Source organism: Terrapene carolina, unplaced genomic scaffold (genome assembly GCF_002925995.2).
Source record: "Terrapene carolina triunguis isolate 2854851 unplaced genomic scaffold, T_m_triunguis-2.0 Scaffold66, whole genome shotgun sequence".
NCBI lineage: Eukaryota > Metazoa > Chordata > Testudines > Emydidae > Terrapene > Terrapene triunguis.
Genome location: NW_020664417.1, coordinates 52,195,071 through 52,218,606, shown reverse-complemented (window position 1 = coordinate 52,218,606; position 23,536 = coordinate 52,195,071). Strand labels below are relative to the sequence as shown.

At 42.9% G+C, this 23,536-nt stretch overlaps 1 protein-coding gene across 5 annotated transcripts in view; it reads right to left on the bottom strand.

Annotated features, from left to right (window-relative positions):
- The window catches only part of AASDH (aminoadipate-semialdehyde dehydrogenase), a 40,388-nt gene extending 18,444 nt beyond the window's left edge, over positions 1-21,944 (bottom strand). For 2 of the 5 annotated variants that reach the window (XM_024193205.2, XM_024193245.2), the window contains exons 1-7: positions 21,830-21,944; positions 20,003-20,144; positions 17,915-18,168; positions 14,538-14,658; positions 12,446-12,786; positions 10,762-10,954; positions 2,552-2,793 (exon numbers count right to left, since the gene is read on the bottom strand). In XM_024193205.2, coding sequence (XP_024048973.2) covers positions 2,552-2,793; positions 10,762-10,954; positions 12,446-12,786; positions 14,538-14,658; positions 17,915-18,168; positions 20,003-20,038 — 1,187 coding nt within the window. In that variant the 5' untranslated portion in view covers positions 20,039-20,144; positions 21,830-21,944. Of the gene's footprint in view, positions 1-2,551; positions 2,794-10,761; positions 10,955-12,445; positions 12,787-14,537; positions 14,659-17,914; positions 18,169-18,798; positions 18,940-20,002; positions 20,145-21,829 lie in introns of those variants that run through there. The other 3 variants (XM_024193224.3, XM_024193215.2, XM_024193235.3) reach the window with 3 other exon arrangements.
- Positions 21,945-23,536: the final 1,592 nt, after the last annotated feature.

Genomic DNA, 23,536 nt, shown 5'->3' with positions numbered 1-23,536 from the left:
CATTAATTTACATTGGTTGACTATCTGCCCAAGGAGCCATTCATCACGCAGAGCACAGTGTGCTCCAACCATGCCCCCAACAATGGGGGCTGCTGGTGATGGTGCAGGAGAAGTCTATACCAGCTCTGTTGCAGCTTAGAATTCTCCACAGGGGAATCACCAGCAAAGGAGATAGATTTTTCATTCCTTTTGCACCACCAGTGGCACATAGTGAGCATAGTGAGGCCCAAGAACCCGAAGAAGTTATAAATATTACCAATTTATTGGCACCTTTGTAAGTAGAAATTAAAAGCAGCGCAACTACCTCTGGAGCGCAGCAGCCAAGCTGAAAGAAAAACAGCATTTCACTTGGAAGTTCAGCCATTGGGGAAATGTTGGCAGCTGGACTTCCAAGAGAAACCACCAGATGATTTCTGCTGCCAGTTGTAAATTTCTTCAGACTAGAACCCCAAGTAGGCAACAGAAATATGAGCAAATTTGTTTACAGAAGTTCTGATTTCCTTTTCACAAACGAGACAATTTATTTTTATATAAATAACTGCCTAATAAAAAGCCATATTGCAACAGCAGATTTTGAAGACAGCTCTTTACTGATTTCACTGGGAGTTTTGGCACTTTATGACCAATCATCATGTGTTATTGGAGATCCACTTACATCAATATCAGATTAACAAGAGATGTCATTTGTGAAAAAGAAGATGCTTGTTTGTATTCAACAGACTTCATAAAATACATCTAGCACAGGTTACACATGTAACTAAGGATGCCAGGCAATGGGTGTGCTACCCCATTTTGGGGGGCCATTATATTAAATTTATGAATTTAATATGTCTGATTGTGTTCTATTCCAGGAAGGAGGATTACCACCACTCCTACAGGAACTAAAAACAGTGGGGGGTAATTAAGGTGTGCCACTAAGATTAAACACCACAAGCTAGTTACCAACCCTTGCAGTGGGTTTGCTTACACTGGTTTAAGATGGGTTTTCCAGGCACTAGAAGACAAAGAAAGGGTTTTTGGTATAAATGGATGAGATTGAACTGACACAGGGCCTTCTTTCTGATCCAACAAATAGACAGGACCTTGCAGAAAGCATAGAAAGACTTGCACCGACTAAGGCCCCATGAGACTGACATGTTTTCTGATATGTTTAGTGTGTGTTTAAATCTGTTAATTGTTTTTATTGTGTTTTCTCTGTAATGCTTTTACCTTAATGTGCTTAATAAGACAAAGCTGTGTGGTAATTTGTAACTGCTGGCAGCACACTGTTCAGAGCCCTCAGAAAGAGAGGAATGCACAGGCACTTGTCTTTAGGCAGACTGGCTTGCTGGAGATGATATAGTGTAAGGCATGGATCTGTGCAGACTTAAAATCCCAATCACAAAGGAAAGACTCAGGGCTGCATCCAAGACAGGTAATAGCTGAGAGCTGGAAAACTTAAGCAGATACCCTCACGGGACCACAGAGGGGAAATACAGGGTAGTTAATTTGAAAGTGTGACCATGGCTACATATTTCAGAAAGCAAAATGAAAACTTCTGAGGGTCAGGAGCATCATGCAGTGCCTACACATTTCCACAGCTCTTCTGAGAATTTCTAAACCCTCTATAATTAATAAGTTCCCTGACCACAAACACCAGGAATTATATGAAACTAGTAGAAAGCATTGACAGAATGGTTAAAAAAGTATCATGCCAAAGAGACCAAGAAAGCCATTAGCAATGCATCATATGTCATGTGTTGAGGAGAGGATGGAAGCTAATTATAGTATTTACTTATTTTTACTGCTGGGTTCTGTACTGTAACAATATCAACTAGACTCACCTGTTCCTATATATATATATATATATGAAGTTAACATAACCTCTGTTAAATTTCTTCCAGCATAAACAGCCTTCTCATTACTGAGGAAACCATGTGACTCAGTGTATAGTGCACTAGCCTGTGAAACAGGAGACCAGGTTCTATTCCCAGCTCTTCTTCAGTGAGCTGGCACAGGCCTGCTGCAGGTTTTTAACTGCAGTATAGACATACCCTGAGTTACTTCAGAAAATCACTTAGGATCAATTTCTGCTGCCCTTACTGATAGAATAATTTCAAAGGAACTATCTGCTGAACAGTAAGGTATGCCATAATGTGAGGATGGGTGAAATAATAGAACCCTCAACTCCTACGTGCCTCAGTTTCCCATCTATAAAATGGAGATAATGCTTCTCTGCTTAGCAGGGCACTTTGAAGTGAATGAAAAAGCATATGTGCGCTAAGTATCATTACTACATCTATTATTGGATTTTCAGGTCAACTTTTTACAATAATCTTGCAAGAAACCACTGTGAAAACATAACATTTTGAAATTGATAAAGCCAAGCACAACTACTATTTCTAAACCTATGTTCATCAGTAGCTATCCTTCCACATATGCAACTTCCAGCCAAGTGAATGGGAATTCTGCCTGCGAAGGGCTTGCAATGTTGGGCCCTTAATACTTGATCACTAACAACTGCATACTTTGTGTGTGCCAAAGCAGCTAGCAAAACAGTGAAATTTCTCACCGAATATCAGAGCTAAGAACTTCTTCAGGAATCCTGTAGCATGTGGCCCAGCTTGATACTTCTGTAATGCCATAGAGATTAAAAACATGTGTTTTGTTTTCCCTGCCCTTCCAGCTTCTCAAGACATTCAGTGCAGGAAATGCTTCTCCACCGAGGGCTAAGACACGGAGTGAAGTACTGGCAGACAACACAGTTGACTTTATAAGTTGAGCTCCAAATCGTCTGAGAAATGTTGGTGTTGCCTGAGCAATGTTAAAAAAAAAAAAAAAAAAAAAAAAAAAAAGCATGTGTCACACACAAAGATATTTAAGCTCTTATATGTTATGGAAAACTGCAGGCCTACAAACACACAGTAAGCTGTAATATCTCAGGTGTTTCTCAAATACAGCAAAAAGCCAAACAGATTCATGATTACAATAATATCCATCATCAAAGTGCTGAACAGATCTGCTAACGATCTGAGTGCTGAGAAAGGATGTTTGTAAGAAAAGGAAGATTACTATGGATGGAATTTTACAGGTGTAGATTGTTATCCATTCAAAGGAGTTCTTCGAACTGTCTTATCTGCAGGTCAAACAGCAGCTGACTGTTGATCCATGTGATACAGGCCCTGATTCTGCTTTGGGATCCATTAATACAAACCACTTCATCCATGTGGAGCTCCACTGCATTAACATGGAATTCTGTGTAGGAGCAAGGGTCACACTAATTTATTCTAATGTAGGATCAGGGCCATATAGTGCAACTTACATCTAAAAGAAGAAATTACTCACTTTGTGCAGTAACGGTGGTTCTTTGAGATGTATGTCCTTATGGGTGCTCCACTGTATATGTGTCCGTGTCCCTCCACTGCTGATCTGAGAATTTTGGTAGCAGTGTCCGTTTTGCATGTACATGCACTGCCTCCCCCCTCATGCTCTGCCACAAGGCTAACAAGTGCTGTGCAGGCAATCCCTCCTCAGTTACTTCTCTACCACAGAGTTTATGATGAGAACTCCAAAGTAGAGGGGAGGTGGGCGGGTCATCTGTCCGGGCCACGTGGGAGCAATCAGTATGATGTTTGCTTTCTCTGTTTTTATTTTCAAACAGGACTTTTAGCAATAGAGGGAATGGGGAAAGACATAAAGAAGGCCCTTGTCCCATGAGAGGAGGAGAGCGTCCCCTATGGAGTCCTGGCCAATGCCCGCTCTGGAGCAGTACCGTGGACATTTCTTGCTCTGGTAAGTAGTGAACAAGTCTATTATCGGCATCCCCCATCATCGGAATATGTCTCAGAGTACTACTGAGTCTATCTCCCATTCGTGGCGTGTGGGAATTTGTGGCTGAGACTGTCCACTGTCGTGTTGTGCATTCCCAGTAGGTAGGCCACTGATATTGTAACATTGTGGGAAGTGTACCAGTTTCATAGATTTAGTGCTTCCCTACAAAGGTAAGGCGATCTGGCACCTCCTTGATGGTTTATGTAATACATGCAAGCTATATTGTCTGTCATGACCTTTGTGCGTGTACCTCTGATCAGTGGAAGGAAGCATAGGCGCTGACTCCGTGGGTGCTCCGGGAATGGAGCACCCCTGGAAAAAAATAGGGGGTGCTCAGCACCCACCGGGATGACCAGCTGGTTGGCAGCCAGGGATCAGCTGTTTTGTGGGTGTCTTGGCAGATGAGCTGTTTCGTATGGGTAGCCTGCACGCAGCTGCGATCAACTGTTTGTCAGGCAGGTTCAAATCAACTGTTTTGTGCCTCCCTGCTCCAGCAGGGGCTGAGTGAGTTATAGGCACACACAAAAAAAGCCTTAGGGTTAGAGGTGGGCGGAAGTGCTGGGCTATCAGCAGCAGTGCAAACAGCCCCTGCTCACCTGGTGCCGCCCCACACCTCTTGGGCTGGTGGTCATGGCGTCCACCTGTATGGCAGCTCCCTGCCAGCCAGGCTCAACTCCGGCCACAGGAGGCATCAGGTGACCCAAGGGAGCCCAGCTAGGCTAGGGCTGGGGGTAGGTACGGTGTCAGATTAGGGGGAGGCGAAGTCCCGGATCCCGGCAGAAGCTGCGCTGGGTGGAGGAGGGGACGAGAGGTGGAGGAGAAGCCCCGGACCCAGGCAGGAGCGATGCTGGGTGGGGAAGGGAGAAGGGAAGAGGGGAAGAGGAGGAGAAGCCCTGGACCCCAGCAGGAACTGCACTACGCGGGGAGGAGAAGCCCCAGACCCTGGCGGAAGACGCAGGCCTGAAGCCCCCAGCTCAGGAACCCCAGCCACCCTAATGGCAGAAGCTGCAGGGCTGAAGCACCGACCCCACTCTGTGCAGAGCTGGCCTGAACCCCTCTCTCTCCCATCCCCGCACGCAGAGTTGGCTCTTACTCTCAGGCTGTGGAGAAATTCAGTCCAAATCTACCCACCTTGGTATCTCCATTTCCCACATCATCACACAGCCATGAATGGATTTAGCCTAGGAGGCAGGGTCAGCATTAGCCCCATTTGGAAGGTGGGATCTAGGGCACACAGAGATGAAGTCACTTTCCCAAGGCTAAGCAGGGAGTCTGTGGCAGAGCAGCGAATCAAACCCAGAACACCTGAGCCCCAGGCCTCTGCCTTAATCACTAGACAACCCTTCCACCTGGTTTGGCTGACAACTGAGCCCTGGGAGGGCTGCCAAGGAGGACACACCAACTAAGGGTACCGCGATGGGCCCGTTAGAGTGTTAGGTAATGCAGTGTCTCTGGAGAGGAAGCCTTGGTGCTATGCCATATCAGGGCCATGAGAAAGAACTAGACACTGTATACCCCTGAAGGGGGCACAGAGTTTGTGACTCAACCAGAGGGCTGAGTCACTGAAGACTCGCCGAAAGAACCACTGGCCAGGGGAGTAGGGGGGTGGTGTGGGTGTGAAGGAAATGGGAGGGGGTGCGCTAGCGAGAGGTTGGTGCCACCACCTTGCAAGAACTGAAAGAAAAGCAGACTCAGACCCAGAAAAGGGGCACCCGTGAGAGGTGGGTACTGCCCCATTCAAAACTGAGTGATTGCAGAGACATATCTGCCAGAGAGGGGGGCGCTTGAGAGAGGCGGCTTTATTATACCAGAAGTGAGATCTTCGTACCAACCCTGATCTACAAGGATGCCGCCCCACTACAGGCACTTCCAGTCCCGGTCATAGGGGGTGGATTTCAGGTGATGTTGATAGCCTCTTGAGTTCACCACGTCCACAATGATCAAACTAGGGGGCAGGTGGAAGAAGAAAAATCCCGTGTCTTCTGCTGGCATGTAATTTTTTAAAATCAGGCCACTTGCATGTTGGCGGGACCGATGCAGGGATCTGCCATATGAGTTTGGCGGAGTCCAAGAGAGCCTCGTTAATAGGGAGGGCTACTCCGGACGAAGCAGAGGAGTGTAAAATGTCTAATAGTTTATGGTGTGACTCGGTCATCTTTTGTAATGGTAGTTTTAATGCATCTGTCACGCTCTGAGCTGGCTCCTGGAAAAGCTTGAAGTCATCTGCCAACAGGGGCATAACTGTATCATCTGGTGATGACTAGGAGAAGTTAGTCTGGGACATAGCCTCCTCCTCAACTTCAGCCTCTTGTTCCTTTCTTAACAGTTCAGGGGACTCGGATGCCCTCGATGCAGCAGCTGAAGGAGTAGGTATCTTACTGGCTCCTGATAGGCCCAAGCTAGAGCCACGGGAGGCATGGTGTCTATGTGCTTGCCAAGGGTCCAAGTAAGGCCACAGAGGGTGGGAAGGGTCCTGAAGGTGGGTACCATGGCTGCCCATACCCAGGGGCCTGAGGAGCGGTCTGGTTGAGGTCCATACTGGAAAGGGGTACCGTAGGGTGGATGAGAGAAGCGACAGGAGACTCTGTCTTCTTGGTCACGGTCTTACTCAGGACTTGAAAATGGGGGTGCATGGCATGTCATCTCTGGCGAGCCTGGAGCTCTGGGTGGATTCAGTACTGTGACCCCTGTAGCAAGCATAGGTGAGTCCAGTGCATCAGACACTGAAAGGTTTGTCGTGTACCAGAAGTCCAGCAGTGCCATAGGCATTGGTACCAGTAGTGATTGGAGGTGCCAAGATGTCTGCACCGAGGAAGTTGGCGATTCAGTCATGAGTGAGCAGTCCGTTGGTGTCTGGCATGCGGAAGACATACCAATGTAGATGTCCGCACTGAAGGAACCTTCCCCAGGGAAGTTATCTAGTTTTCTCACGCCCCGTTGGTACCAATGATTCCTTGCCTGTGCCCATCAGGTCCTTAGGCAACCCAACACATTCTGGTGGGGTGATGTTGTGCGAGCTCTGGGTACCGGATTTAGACAGCTTCAATGCCGTCGGTACTGATGGTACTGAACAAGCCAGAGATCATTTTCGTCTCAGTCAGGGCTCACTGTGGGGACTTACGGCCCTTTCATTAGAAGCCTTGTGTGAGTGGCTCATGGTTGTTTTCTTAGGCTCACCTCAGAGGGTTGCAGTGAGGATTCCGGCCGGCTGGCGTCTTAGCGCAGCAAGGATGGTGGTTGGAGGGCCACTTCCATTCTATTCTCTGTCCTTCCTGGATCTGGGTTTCAATTGTTGGCATAAAACATACTTCTTGGGGATGTGGTTCTCTCCCAAGCAGTGGACACACTGAGAATGACCATCACTCACTGGGATAGATTCTTTGCAACTGAGACACTTCTTGAAGCCCAGTGAACTGGGCATACCCTGTGTCCAGGGAGGTCCCTAGATAGGGTGAGGGTGGGGTTGATGAAAAACAAAGGGTTTTTTATTATTATTATTATTATTAAATAAAAGATAAATGAATGAAAAAGGGAGCTCTAAAAGGTAGCTAAAGTAGAGAACAAATTAGTAATTCTATAGAAAGTGGAAGAGCATGGGGGGAGGGGAGGTGCATGCGTGGACTGAACGGACAATGCTATTAAATTCTCTGATCAGCAGCCCAGCCAAGCCAAGGCAAGGCAAGGCATGAGTTATAACTGGCAAGAAATGTTAGAGACAAGAAGAGGTTCTGCAAATATGTCAGACAAAAAAGAAAATCAGGGATGGCGTGGGCCCGCTGCTCAATGGAGAAGGTGAGTTGGTAACAGAAAAGGATAAGAAAGTGGAGTTGCTCAATGTCTACTTTGCTGCAGTCTTCTTACAAAAAATAACGTGACCAACCTACTAGTGAAGTGACAGACAAAAAGGGGAAGAGATGCGGATCGGGATAAGTAAAGAACACGTCAGGTCTTCTGACTAATTTGAATGAATTTAAGTCAACGGGGCCTGATGCATTCACCCGAGGGTGCTCAAGGAATTAGCTGAAGAAAGCTCGGTGCCACCAACGATAATATTTGCAAGCTCATGAATGACAGGAGAGGTCCCAGAAGACTGGAGAAGGGCTAGCATAGTGCCCATCTTTAAAAAGGGGGGAAAGGAGGAGCCGGGGAACTATAGACCAGTCAGCCTGGCCTTGATACATGGGATGCTACTAGAACAATGTATAAAATATTCCATTTGCAAATACCTGGAGGATGAAGAGGTGATCGCTAGCAGCCAGCATAGATTTACCAAGAACAAATCATGCCAAACCAGCTTGATTTCCTTCTTTGACAAGGTAACTGGTTTGGTGGATAGGGGAAATGCAGTGGACATAATATACCTGGATTTTAGTAAGGCTTTTGACATAGTCCCACATGACAGTCTCATAAGTAAGCTGGAGAAATGTGGATTTGGTAGTTCTACCGTTAAGTGGATACATAATTGGTTAAACAACTGCAAACAGAGTAACTATTAATGGAATAATGTCAGACTGGAAGGAGGTCTCAAGTGGGGTTCCACAGGGATCTATTTTGGGTCTGGTGTTATTTAACATCTTTACTAATAACCTGGATGTAGGACTAGAGAGCATACTGATCAAATTTGGAGATGACACAAGAGAGGTTGCAAACACTTTGGAGGACAGAACTCAAATTCAAAGGGATCTGGATAAGTTGGAGAACTGGGCTATAGACAACAAAATGAAATTCAATAAAGACAAACATAAGAGCTACACTTAGGGGGATAAAACAAACATGTACAAATACAGAATGGGGGATAACTGGCGTGGCAGCAGCACTACTGAGAAGGATCTGGGAGTTGTGGTGGATCACAACCTCAACAAGAATCAACAATGCGATGCAGTTGAAAAAAGCAAATGCAATTCTGGGTTGCATTAAAAGAGGCATAGCATGCAAGTCACTGGAGGTGATGGTACCACTCTACTCAGCGCTGGTTAGGCCTCAGCTGCAGTACTGTGTCCAATTCTTGTCGCTATTGTATAGAAAGGGCGTAGTGACAAAGATGATCAAATGGATGGGATGCAAGCCATATGAACTAAGGCTGAAGGAACTGGATATGTTTAGTTTGGAAAAGAGGAGATTGGGGGCCGGGGGGGGGGACAAATCCTGCATCTTGGAAGGGGGTTAGACTAGTTGAGCCTTGCAAGTCCCATTTAACCCTATGGGTCTATGAAAATCACAGCCTTCTATTTAATAGTCAGCACTCAACAGTCCATTCAAAACTTTGATGGCTCCTAAATGGAAATGATTAAGAAAAGGACAAGCATTAATTTTTCCACGAGTTTTTTCATGGCTTTGCTCAAGTCTGTCCAGAAACATCAGAATCCTCACAGGAACGGCAGCCTTGAAGTTTGAGAAACACTATCACAGAAATTATTTGTCAACTAAACCCTAAAGAGAACTTATATCATTTATTTCACTAAGGGCCCTTCCCTTTACTGATCAAGATAGTGATCAAACTCAAGGAAATGCAAATTAAAAACGTTACCAAAGTTTCCCAACCACCATCAACCCAAAAAAACAGTTCAACTGCTTAAGAAACATCTGACTTGCTAATTATGGCTACAACTTAAGAGAAATAGGCCAGGGGAAAAACCCATCTAAAAACATCAGGCAACACAGTGGTCAAGATGTTTTAGTGTGCCAGGAAAAAGTCTGTGTAGAAGTACCCTGTAGTACCAGGATTTTACTTACTCCCTCCATTGTAAACCGAGTAGAAGTAAGAGGACCTGACAATTAATATTTTTTAACAGCTGGATTATTTTTGCTGTGGTATCGTCACTTAATTGTTAAGTAAACCTGAATTTACAACCACAATCACCTACTTCCTCCTTTTCTCCAAGAGAGAAGGAAATCTTTAAAAAGAGTGTGTGCATGCAGGACGGAAGGCTATACAAATGACTTGGGAGTTGGAAGGAAGATATAGAGGGCTGGAGGCAGAACTGAAGAAAATACCCTTTCCTATGCTGGCTGGGTGTGTCTTCCTGGTAAAAGTATTGCAGTCACAATGTTAATTAAAACCCTGTCACTGTAAGAGGTTGTGTGGTTTCAATAATGGATATGCCTCACTAACCAGACTATTAACATATTATTGCCTATACATAAAACAGATATTCTGCTTAAAGTTTTAGATTTATGAGAAACAACTTACATAGATCCACCTCTCCGCCAAGAGCAGAGATTTTTAATTTTTTTACTCAAGTATTAGCTGTTGCATAGTACCATATCGTACCACAGAATATGCAATTGGGCTTAGTCAGTTAATAAGGATTACAAAGGACTATTATTTCTAGTATACTCTATAGGCAAATTAGATTTTAGTCTGTTAAAATTCAGATCACACCGGAGGAGCTCTCTCTCTACCACAGAAAATGAAGCCAATGCAATCTTGGGTGAGCTAACAGCTTATAAACAGCCAAATTTACTGGGGAAATAATCATTCTGTTTCTTATTACTAGCACTTTATCATGTTATAAATGGCACTATTGATGGGTACTTTAGTTTATCGTGTTTCTGGCAATGGGACTATTTCCAGGATTAAGAATTACTTAGGGCTGCAAGATCAAGCCCATTATTTGGTGCCAGAGTGAATGTCAGCGGAAATTAAAAAGCTACATAATTAGCAGGAGCCTTCAGCTGAATGTCAGCCCTGTCTTCAGTCAAATCTCATCTGTCATACATCACTGAGAACAATCCTTTCAAATGGTAATTTCTTAACTTTATGAAGCTCTAGTGCTCTGTAGCAAAGAGGATAACATGCATAAAAACTAAAGGGAACTGATGGCACAGTAAAAACTTCTTTATCATTACTGTCTGGTATCTTGCAAAATCTGCACACACAGGCAAACAGAAAGAATAAGACACAAAATACATCCCTTGTATCTCAAGAGGACCCCATTGTGAATGGCTTACCTGCAATACTGTCACCCTGTGACGGTGAAAAAGAGCAGCAGACAACTTCAGAGGCATCATTTTTATGGGGTTTGGTACTATAAGCAGAGAGGCTCCACTTGTCAGAGCAACGAACAACTCAACTACAGATGGATCAAATGTCAGAGGTGAGGCCATGAACAGCATATCATGTGGTGAGATCTTAAATAGGGATCTAAAATTAAAAAAAGGCCAGAGTTATTAAGCCTGGTGCATATAAATGCTGGTAACTGGCTGGCACTATTTAAAAACAGAAGGGGATCTGAGTTGGAGCACTTGTGTGGCGTAGCATCTGTACCTAGATTAATAAAAATTTAATGCCAGAAGGGACCATTAAGATAATCTAGTATAACTGCCTGCATACACAGGAAAATTTCACCAAGTGGTTCTTGCATCTTCAAACCCATTACTTCTGGTTGTGCTAGAGCATATCCTTCAGAAAGGCATCTGCATCTATGTTCTGCATGCTGGGGAGGAAGCTCTGTGCTCATTCATCAGTACCGCTCTGTATCTACACTCCATATTGGGCTAGCAGTGTTTCCATTACTAGTATTTTCGAGGTATTTACCAGAACAAAGAAAAGCCAAGAAAACTAGAACAGGAATTAGGATTTAAAGAGGAAAATAATTCCTATATGAGAGGTGGAAGGAGGTATCTGAGAGTCACAAGTTCAAGTTTCTGTATCTATTTCATTTAGAGTACCAGCAACAAAATGTCTATATTATGATCAACATGATATCTGGGAGTAATAAAATCAGGTCAAGCATGTTAAGAATAATGTATAACCAAGCAAAGTAATAAATATTATTCTATTTAGAAAACGACTGAAAGAAAGCTTGGAGGGAGAGGGGGAGCCACAAACACATAACAATGGCAGCTCATAGAATTTAAGACCAGAAGGCACCATCATGATCATCTAGTCTGACCTCCTGCACATTGCAAGCCACAAAACCTCACCCACCCACTCCTGTAATAGACCCATATCTTCAGGCTGAGTTACTGAAGTCTCAAACCATGATTTAAAAACTTCAAGTTACAGAGAATCCACCATTTACACTAGTTTAAACCAGCATGTGACCTGTGCCCCATGCTGCAGAGGAAGGCGAAAACTATCCAGGGTCTCTGCCAATCTGACCCGGGGAAAATTCCTTCCCAACCCCAAATATGGCGATCAGTTAGATCCAGAGCATGTGGGTCTTCAACTTCAGTTGGCTTCAACTGTTCGCAGAATGAATTTGTGAAGAGTACTTCTATTGTACTAAAATTATTCTTGCCTCAGTCATTCCTGGTAGTTCAATACCATACCTGATACTAGACTTTGGCACAGTCCCTCCCTTAACCACAATTTTGTAATCACCTTATTTTGCAATGTACTTTGTGAATGTAAAATATGATTACTTACAAGTTAATAAAGCTTTCCAAAGGGCACCAATTCTTGGCTTTATATACTTACTCTTGCGAAAGCTAGCTTTTGCAATTTTTTCCTTTCCTTTACAGACCAGTGAAAATCACCTCCAGTGAGGTGATTCACAAAATATAGCATGACTATAGCGATCAGTGACAAGCAAATACAAGCACTGTTAGACAGTAAGTTATTCTGAAAATCTCGCCTGTAATTGTCAGCCATTTGAAAACATAAAAAGGATAATTTGGAAAGTAAACTTACTGAAGATGAAGAATATTTGGCACAATACATTTATGAGGTACTCTGACTATTTTGGGGATCCCTGTAGTTCCTGATGTATGCAAGATGTATGCCAAAGACTGTTGCTGCCTGACATCCGTGTACCCCCTTTGTGATGTCTTTGATTTAAGTTGGTCCAGGTCAGCTACGTAACCTGTCTCCCAATTACTTGCAGCTTTGGAGAGTCCATTTTTGTCTTCTGCGCCATCTAACAGCAGATTTACATGAACATCATTCCAATTAATTTGGAAAAGAGTTAAACCAACATCATCTATTGCAAAAGAACTCTGGTAAAACCAGCCAGCGTGGGATATTTTGAATTTCTGTAAGAGAATAAAATAGTTTACAAGCAAGTTAAAGGCAAAACTCAGTGCACAGTTTTACTGTCTCCATTCCCATATTGTACTACTAACAATGAAGATAAAAATTTTCAAAAGTGACTAGTGATTTTGAGTGCCTCCACTTTTGGGAGCCCAACCTGAGACAGTTTTAAGAAGTCTGGTTTTCAGAGAGCAGTCGCTTGCTCCTTTTTAAAAAAATTGTGGATGAATTTAATACTCATAAAAATGATGATCAGTAGTAAATTAGATGTTGTACAAGTTTCCTCCAAGAGCTCTGCATTCCATCTTGACATGAAACACCTACTGGGGAGGAAGACTGGAAGGGTTCCTGAATACCAATGCCCACCATTGTGGAATGTGTTACAAAATCATGGAAGTGAATAAGTGAACCAGAAAATAAGGTGATGTTTAGAGAAAAAGCATCCAAGTACTTCACATTATCTGAAAGTGTCTGTGACAAACTAAGGTAGATCACCCTTGTCATGCTGGCAAACCAGTTGCCAGCTCATGTCAAGGCCTCTGGGTCTCAACTGAACACTGACAAACATATCTGGAACCTCCTGTCCCCCAAGAGGTAATAGGTAGGTTAAGAGGAGAATTCTCCCGTCGATCTAGTGCTGTCTACACTGGGGTTGTTGGTTTAACTAGGTCACTCAGGGTGTGGATTTTTCACAACCCTGAGTGAGGTAGTTATACCAACCTAATTTCCTAGTGTATACCAGGCCCTAGTCTCCAACAGGAGGTGTTATCGCCTGTCCAACAAAGAAGGCCCAGCTTCAGAGGAAATATTGTGGAATATCAGAGGTCAAAAGACTTTGCTGATTCCACCACCCCCAGCCCTCCCCCCCGCCCCCCAGGAAGAGGAGACATGCAAGTGAATTCCTCCCATTAGCTGAACTGGCAGCTCACAGAAGACACGAAGGGACATATAGAGCTTTCTTATTATAGAAGCTTCTATTACTGTTTGAAACTGTTTGGGGGGAAGGATAGCTCAGCGGTTTGAGCACTGGCTTGCTAAACCCAGGGTTGTGAGCTCAATCCTTGAGGGGGCCACTTAGGGATCTGGAGCAAAAAATCAGTACTTAGTCCTGCTAGTGAAGGCAGGGGGCTGGACTCAATGACCTTTCAGGGTCCCTTCCAGCTCTATGAGATAAGTTTATAATAATAAATGGAGATATGCACACACAAATGTGTATGTTTACCTGCTTTAACTTTGTAAATAACTATTTCCTTTTCCTACTTAATAAATCTTTAGATCAATTATTATAGGATTGGTTACAAGCATTGTCTTCGGTGTGAGATCTAAAGTGCAACTGAACTTGGGTAAGTGACATCCTTTGGGATTGGGAGAAACCAGTAATACTGTTGTGATTTTGGGCGTAAGAGACCATCTATCACAAAGGCAAGCTTAAATGGTTGGTACCCAAGGAGACTGACTGTCACTCCACATTAAGACTGTAATAGTGCCTGAGGAGTTTATACTTGATAATTGGTTGGTGAAATCTAAGTATAGAACTCCAAGCCAATTTGGGGTTTGTACCCTGCTTCTTAACAGTCTCCCCTAAGGTTGAGAACTCATGTTTTTGACCCACTACAGAACAGCTTGAAAACCACTCACTGTCAAAATGAAGACAATTACATCAGAGCTCATAGTAAATAGAAGGCAACTAACTCAACTGCTGCAATTTTCTAAATCCCATTTTAATATTCCTTTTAGTATCCTTAACACTTACATTTATTTTGTCATTCTCAACAAGGATATACTGGAGGTTACATTTCTTCATAAAATAGTTAGATAACACTGGTGGTGCATCTGGATCAAGAGGAGAATATGCAGCTGGAACTTGGAGGATTCTAACAAGGCAAAAATTCTAGTCAATTAATAGCACTGTAAAAGACAAAGAGTTAAACTATATCTTCATTTTTACATAAATTCCACAGATGCTTCTTTTATGCTATGAGGTTCCTTAGTTTCCAGACACAGGCAGCATATGAGCCTTTCGTTTGGGGAGGCTTAAACGTGAGTGCCGGAAGCTCCCTAGAAATGGGGGGGGAGGCGGGGGGGGTCCCCGCCGGAGCCTAGATTGTGGCCCAGCCCCTGCTCGCACCTCTTCCCCTGAGGCTCCCCCACCCCCCCTGCTCGCTCCTCTTCCTCCGAGGCCTGGGTACAATATGTAGCACGTGTGTACATGGAGCAGATGCATAATACATGCTAGGAACATCATAGTTTTATTCTCGCAAGTTCATGAGATCTGGCTTGTAAAGATTTGAGTTATATAATCTCTTCCCTAAGTATCATCCCACTGTCATCAGTTATGCTTCTTTCATACTGCTGTGTTTCTTCAGTGCTTACTATTATCACTACTGTGCATATGAACCACCTAGTGGCTTAATTTACCAAATAAGAATTCTTGGCTTTTTGTCATTATCAAAAAACCCTGAGCATCCAGATTAATAAAGCTGATGGTATATTAATCAGGTTTTTAAATATTCTGCTGAGGTTTCATTTTTGCAAAAAAACCCCACAACTATTACTATTTGGCTTTCCCTTACAAATTAATTCTCATCACACTAAGTATTTTGCTAAACAGAACAAGGGATACCTGATTCTAAAACACTACATGAACAAAACCAGCCAAATTTGGGAGAAAGAGCATATAAAGGGATCAGCAGTTGGTATAAGGGCCTGAGCAAAAACAGGTTCAGTACATAAAGCTTGTTTTAACTCACTGTTTTTTTGCTTTCATCAGTGAAGTTGAGCATGTGCAGGAGAAAATGCCATTAAATCTAAAGGTGCATTACACATGCATGAACAGTTAGTAAGTACACACTCATTGGTCAAGGAACTTACAAGTTATACTGGTGACGTCAGTGGAACCTTTAAGCACTTGTAATTCAGTACACGTGTAGCATAATGCCTCCCAAAGCACCAAGAATTGTGACCACTGCCGCACACATTGGTCACATGTTAATAAAATGTTATGGTTGTGACACAGTTAAAATAAAGATTTAGGAAATGCAAAAGTTAAGATTCCAGCAGTAACATGAATTTAGCCATGATGCACATCCCGTGTTTGATATATTTTATGATTAGGCCTGGAAGAATATAATTTTTATTTTGTTATGATTTTGACAGATGTCTGTTTATTTGTATGCATTTTTAGATTATCAATTTAAATTTTCACAATTACACAAAATTATGGGTTTTAAGCATTTTTAAAAATCTATTTATAATTTTCCCAGTTGCAGGAAATTATGGAGCAATGGTAAGATAATAACTGAATGACTGATATTGAGATTCAAAAAGTTAAAGCTTTATAAACTGTTAGCACACAAATTGCCGACACCACATGTCAAAATATACAAAGTATACTTAAATCAACAAATCATACCTGTTTTTAAGATTCATTCACTAGTCCATTTGTGAACAAGCCTAATTCATAAGTCTAAATTACTGGTTTTTTTCTCTAGTATATTCTCAAGCAGTATTTTTCTTACTTTGCCTATCTGTAAATTTTGATTGTGATCTATGGAAATATTGCATCATCTTTTTAATATGTAGAGTGAAATCAATGTTTACTGACATTTACTGATAAAAATCAGATTCTTTCAAGCCTATTTCTGATGTATATGGTAACATTTTAAACTAGTTAACCAGAAAACAAGGGAACAGAAAATAGTGCTCATGTGCAATATTGTTGAACTAACAGTAGTGTTGAAGCCTCAACTTTTACATTTCCTCATTACTTGTTATTTTAATCATGCATCCGTATTGTTGCAACTTAATTCTGCATTTCATTTTCTTTTAGAGAAAAAAGCCAAAGCAAGTTGTTAAAATTTTAAGCATATTATCTTGAATCAGGTTACAGCCAAATTAGATGGATTTAAAGCCTGAAACTTGAACTTAGCCCTAATTGTGAATTAGTACCTTTGTTTGGTGGGGGGGAGTGGGAGAAAAGGAGAGGGGAGTTAACTGAACAGAGGTATGACGGTCTGGAAAAAAAAAATCACTATTTAAATTAGACTATATGTTTATGTCTAAAGATATACATTTAAACAAAGATGTGCTGCATATTCATGGACAGTTACGTAGGCCTTGGCTACACTTGCGAGTTACAGCGCTGTAAAGCCGCCCACAGCACTGTAACTCACTGACCGGCTACACTGGCAAGGCACGTACAGCGCTGTATCTCCCTGGGTACACCGCTGCAGTTACTCCACCTCCCCGAGAAGCATAAGAGATACAGCGGAGTGGCTACGACTCTCCCCGGTGAGTGTGTACCAGGAATCAACCTGCAGCGCTGTACTGATCACCTTGTCTAGTGGCCAATCCTCTCCATTGTTGTGACCGGCTGCAGGAATGCGGAAGTGCCGGTTTCAAAGCTCGTACCAATGAGTAAAAGCAAACAGTTTGCTGTTTGCTTTGAGTGAGTGAAACGAATGAGCAGGGGGCCGGGAGTTCGGAACTTGCAAAATAGAGTGCTGACACGCTCCAAAAAGCACTCTCTCTCCCCCCACACTCCCTGTCACACTCCACCCCACCTCATTTTGAAAAGCATGTTGCAGCCACATGAATGCTGGGATAGCTGCCCATAATGCACCGCTCCCAACACAGCTGCAAATGTTGCAAGTATGGCCACGCCACTGCGCTGTCAGCTGTCAGTGTGGACAGATTGCAGCGCTTTCCCTACTCAGCTATACGAAGACAGGTTTACCTCACAGCGCTGTACAGCTGCAAGTGTAGCCAAGGTCATAGATATGCACTGGTAAAGGAAACTTAAGCGTTTTAATTGCTTTGCAAGTGAATGTAAGAGCCACAAGCCAAAGTGCTCTGGAATTTTTTCTTTAACAAACAAACAAACAAACAACAAAAACAACAAAAACAAACAAACAAAAAACCACATCCCCCCTGGATTTACCAATACTGCAATAAGGATGCATAACATTCCAAACAGTTCAGCTACACCAGTTTATAAAATCAGTTAAAATGGGTCTAGCTACTAGTGCTCCACTGGTTTTGAAGTTTGTTGATTAAAAAAAAAAAAATTTCTTTAGTGTAGCCTGACTATAGAGAAGACAAGAGGTAAAATAGAAGTATTCAAAGTATTACCCTAAAATCCAAGATGGTAAATTTATTCCAGGATAGCAGTAAAGGCCTATTTCAAACCTTCCTCTGTGATCACAGTAGTTTTGCAGGAAAACTGTTAATTCTGTGGCAAGACTAACAACCTCCTTGTAAGTGTAGAAAACTGGAGGTTTATCATTATATTCATCAAAACATACTGCTTTTCTATCAGAATACAGGCTGGCTGCCTGATGCACCATCTCCTGAAGAGTCATTTTAAGTACATAATCTTCAGTCCCCTAAACAGATAAAAATAATAATCAGAATTCATTGTAATCCTTTATTAATATTATGAATATAAAAGGCAGCTTAGTCTAGTGAAAAAGAAAACCAAGGAAACAGCATGAGACCTCTTCTAAAAGCAATTTAAAGAGACTGTGCCCAATTAAAGACTATATCATTTTAAAACAAGTTATTCATATTACAAACCTTAATCTGAATTTTAAAAGTATTTTTTTTATTTTACTATTTGCTATTTTTGTTGTTTGCTTACTTTTAAAATTAGAACAATTAAAAAAGTCTATTCAATTTCCACTTTCAGGTTCTTATCCTCTAATTCAATGCTTAGATTGCAAACACTGGAGGAAATTATTTTGCCTTTGAGGGCGGAAGGGAAAGAAGTATTTTTGACTAAAAAGGAAATACTTCTACTGGTGTTCAGTTTTGTAAAAGCTTGTGTTTATAAAATGTATATTTTGAATCTTTAGAGATATTTCTTTAAAACAAGCGTTTCAGTTTAACATTTAAAGATCCCAGTCTTGCCACTGACTTCAATGGAGCCAGGATTTCTTCAACAGAGTATGTCTACACATAAACATTACAAACACACACACACAATATAATTAGAAATTAGTTTCTCCTTTATTTACCTGGCAAGAGTTCAATGCTCTGTTTCTCTCTAATAAGGACTGTAGACATAACTATTTCAGTAATCCTTCTTCCCCACATTCCTCGAGTACATAATTATCATATTTGTATGGCAAGTCCATATTTACAGTGTGAGATCTTATGGGTAGGGCCCTACTAAATTCATGGCCATGAAAAACGCGTCACGGACTGTGAAATCTGGTCTCCCCTTCCGTGAAATCTTGTCTTGTGTGTGCTTTTACCCTATATTATACAGATTTCATGGGGGATGACCAACATTTCTCAAATTGGGGGGGCCTGACCCAAAAGGGAATTGCAGGGGGTCACAAGGTTATTTTAGAGGGATTGCAGTATTGCCACCCTTACTTCTGCGCGGACTTCAGAGCTGGGTGGCCAGAGAGCAGCGGCTGTTGACTGAGGGCCCAGATCTGCAGGCAGCAGCGCAAAAGTAAGGGTGGCAATACCATACCATCCTTACTTCTGCGCTGCTGATGGCGACAGTTCTGCCTTCAGAACTAGGCTCCCATCCAGCAGATGCCGCTCTCCAGCTGCCCAGCTCTGAAGGCAGCATCGCCACCAGCAGCAGCACAGAAGTAAGGGTAGCAGTACCGCAACCCCCCCGACACAATAACCTTTCGACCCCCCCCCCCTCCACAACTCCTTTTTGGGTCAGGACCCCTACAATTACACCATGAAATTTCAGATTTAAATAGCTGAAATCATGAAGTTGACAATTTTTAAAATCCTGTGGCTGTGAAATTGACCAAAATGGACCGTGAATTGGGTAGAGGCCTTGCTTCTGGGTGTTCTCTGTGCAGAACTTATTACGCGTGTGGGCACTATAAAACAAAATAATGAAAGACAGTTAAAGAACTGCAAGGAACCCAGCTGTCTGCATTGATTAGGGACTAAGTTGGGTTTTCCATACTTGTGAAAGTAGTCCTATTGATTTTAATATGACTTTGCATATAAGTAAGGTGAGCAGAATTTGACCTTAAGTATTAGTGATGTCTGCTGCTGCAGAAGAAACATGTACAATTCTCAAAAACAAAGCAATCCCATGCATCAAGGGGTGAAGAGATCACAAAGTTTTTAAAGAGGTCATTTAGGGCCAATTAAATAAGTGAAGACTGGTAATAATAAAAACAGAAAAGTGCTTTCAAAGCCAAATCTCCTTGGTTTTCCTCATATATATCATTTACTTACTGTTATGAAGGTTACATAGATCCTACTTCCAAACATTTGACGACAAACTCTTCTACATGTTTATAACTGCACATATTCAGTTATTTTTTAATCACAATTGTCCACATATGTTCAATGTCATCAAGCTGAAATTCTGCATGAGCTTGAAGGAAACAAACAAGAAAACTTAAGAGTTGATACAATTATTGTTAAATAACTGCTGGAGTTTTCCTGTAGATTATAATTACACTCCCAGGCAATTTATATTAACTGTAAACAAATATCCAGCACAAAACATTACATAAAAATATAAAATAAGTGGCATATTCTCACTGATTTCAAGGCTGCAGAAACAGACCCAATGTTAGAGGAGAGGTTAACTAAAATTTACTAAAGGAAGGATAACCAAACTTTCTCTGTCATGCCTAGGCATTGACTTATATAGTGAGAGAAATATTATGAGGCATATCCTCAATCCCGTGCACAGGCTTTTGCCTGCTATCACCATTGAAGTGTCTTTTCACCTAACAACACACTTTTATGAACATGGTAGAGGAACACTTCCATATTTTTTTTAATTTACTGTTACAAATAATACTTATGATCACTAAAACAAAAAGCTTTCTGTTAAGGTTAATGAGAAAAATGTTTCTAGTTCTTCAGTTTGTTTTATTTGTGAATTTGCCAGCATTTAGTGTATGTGGATCTTTCACACAGTAACATTTTTGAAAAACCAGGAAAAACATGAATTTAAAACCACAAAAATTGACAGGGGACCAGGAGGAAATGATTGTTTATGGAATTGTTAGCAATATTGAGTTGGCATTGTCCTTTAAAATACAGAGGGAATATATTTTTGTAACCAAAGCCACAAACTTCCAGTGCTAATTGCTATCACTCCATTTTATGCATTACAATACCTTTATATAAACCATTGTCTTCCAAAATAAAATACATCACCAGATTACTTGTGTGCACGCACACACATCTTAAACTAGGAAAAAATGTTTTTGCAACCTGGTTGGACAAAAGTAACCATGACGTATAGAAAACAACACAAGAATATGCTTCAAAATGACATTTAACTACCTAAATGTATGACGCAATCAGCGTTGCTCATTACATCAGAAATACACTGTAGAAATCAGAAATTTACTTAGATTTAATTGAAGCTGATTCATTTATTGAAGCAAAGACTGTTGATTGATTGTTATTTATTCAATTTATTGACAGACCTCAAAACAACTGGTAAGATGGTTAAACACATCTGTTCTCTCCAGGACAGGGCACACATCCCAGCACATCTGGATCCAAGCGCAGACCATCTATTGTCTGGCCGGAAACAGAGTAGGACATGCTGGGAACTCTAGTCTCCCTCGGACGCACCTCACATCAGCCCAGACGCTGCAGGTTATTGTAGCCCCAGCAGACGAGAGCGACAAGGTGGGGGAGGTAGTACCTCCTACCGGGCCACGGCCTGCCGGTGACACGCTTCCCAGCGCCACGGCTGGTGTCCCCTCCCCCACCTGAGGGGCGGGTACGCAGGGGCAGCCTCTCTCCCTGGAGCTGTTTAAATCTCCCGCCGGCCGCGGTGGGACCCAGCGCCTTGGCTGTCGTCCTTCGTCCACGGCTCCTCTGACCCACGCGGGGTACCGCCGGGTGCGTGAGGGGAGACGCTGCGGGGCTGCGCTCGTACCAGGGCGGCTGCAACGTGGCTGTTTCATCCCTCAGCCCCAGCAGGGGTCTAGCCGCGTGGCCCGGTCCGTTTCCGCCACCCCACTGGCCCAGGCCTGGGCTGCTCCCCCCGCCGACACCTGCCCGAGAGCGGCCGCCGAAACTCACACCCACCTGCGCTCTCCGCCCTCCAGGGCCGCCGCGACGCCATCGAGCGTCGGTAGCCAAGGAGCGCCCCAGGCTCGCCGCGACAACAGCAATACGCCACTTTTGATTGGCCGAATGTTCTTTTTCCGATTGGCTCCTTCTAGGCAGCTTCGGATTGGCCGTGCTCTGTCCTAGCAGCGGTGTTCCCATTGGTTACTAGCTACAGCATTTTGATTGGATGCTAGGGTCAGGCTGTTCTGTGCTCTCAGCAGCTGCGGGGGGACGAGTCTTGGAGCGGACAGCTCAACACCAACCTACTCAAGGAGACTCCTGGTGTGTGGGGTGGAAACCATAAGGCAGGTTTGGTGTAACTCCATCTCCCCCCCGCGGCGGAGCTAAGACAGTCCGCTGCTCTCAGCTCGTTTAGCGGGGAGGCGGGGTTTAGTCGAGTGAGTGCCTCCCAGGAGCATGCGCCCTGCTGGCTCCGGCCACACTAGGAGCCCCTCATCACAGGGCATCAGCGGCCAACAAGAACCCTGGTCCCCAGCTGCTGGGAGGGCCGGCTCCAGGCACCAGCCTGGCAAGCAGGTGCTTGAGGCATCCGCTCCGGAGAGGGGCAGCAGGTCCAGCTATTCGGCAGCAAGTCCCTCACTCCTGCTCAGAGTGAGGGACCTCCCGCCGAATTGCTGCCCCAGATCGTGATTGCGGCCTTTTTTTTTTTTGGGCTGCTTGGGGTGGCCAAAACCCTGGAGCCGGCCCTGGCTGCTGGTACACAAGCCTTTCACTGCCACAGAGCCGTTCTTCCAGCCTAAGCTCTGTGCAAACTTAACCATTTGTCTCTTTCACCAACAGCACCTGAGTTCACTAACAACTACTACCTCACCCACCCTGTGTCTGCATTCAACAGTCACTCTTGTAAAAAGTAATAAAATGACTATGAGGAATATGGTCTTTTCTGTCTGATATTTACAGTTCTGGCTCTTAAAATACACACACCCCAAGCTGTCAAAGGCAAGGACTAGCTAAAACTTCAATCTGCAGAAATTTGTTTTAGTTGATTACATACATGAAGGGGTTTTAGCCCACAAAAAGCTTATGCCCAAATAAATTTGTTAGTCTCTAAGGTGGTACAAGTACTCCTTGTTCTTTCTGCTGATACAGACTAACATGGCTACCACTCTGAAACCATACACTGTCACCAGTATTCAAACTGAAAACGTTTCAGAAGTGTAATATAACCAATGTTTTTTTTTAAAAATTGAAGCAATGTTGGCTATATATAAGTAATTGTGCTGGGAAATGAATCAGGACTTTGATGCAAATTCTTGGTATGTTTGAAAAGAAGGAACACCATAAACAAATACTTATTGACTGTGCCACAGAATCCACTGCAAAGGAGTCTCCTTTATTTTGATAGATGAACAGTGTCAAAGAAAAAATGTGGATGGGGAAGGAAACCAATGAGAAACTAGGAAGGGAAAAGTTTAGGAAGCAATTTTAACTGCTTACAAGTAAGCTACCATACAATGCACTGAACAAGAAACATTGTGGACCTGATTTTTCTGAGGCTGGTGTAAACCACAAGTGAAAGTCAAAACCTCTGCCTCCAAATGCAGAGTCTTTATAGTCAGATTTTTACATTTTAAAAATGCACAGTTGTGACGTTCTGTACCTCAGCGGAATACCCAGTACCCTCATATTCATCCTTATGATTGTGTGGTATCTAATGCAAAG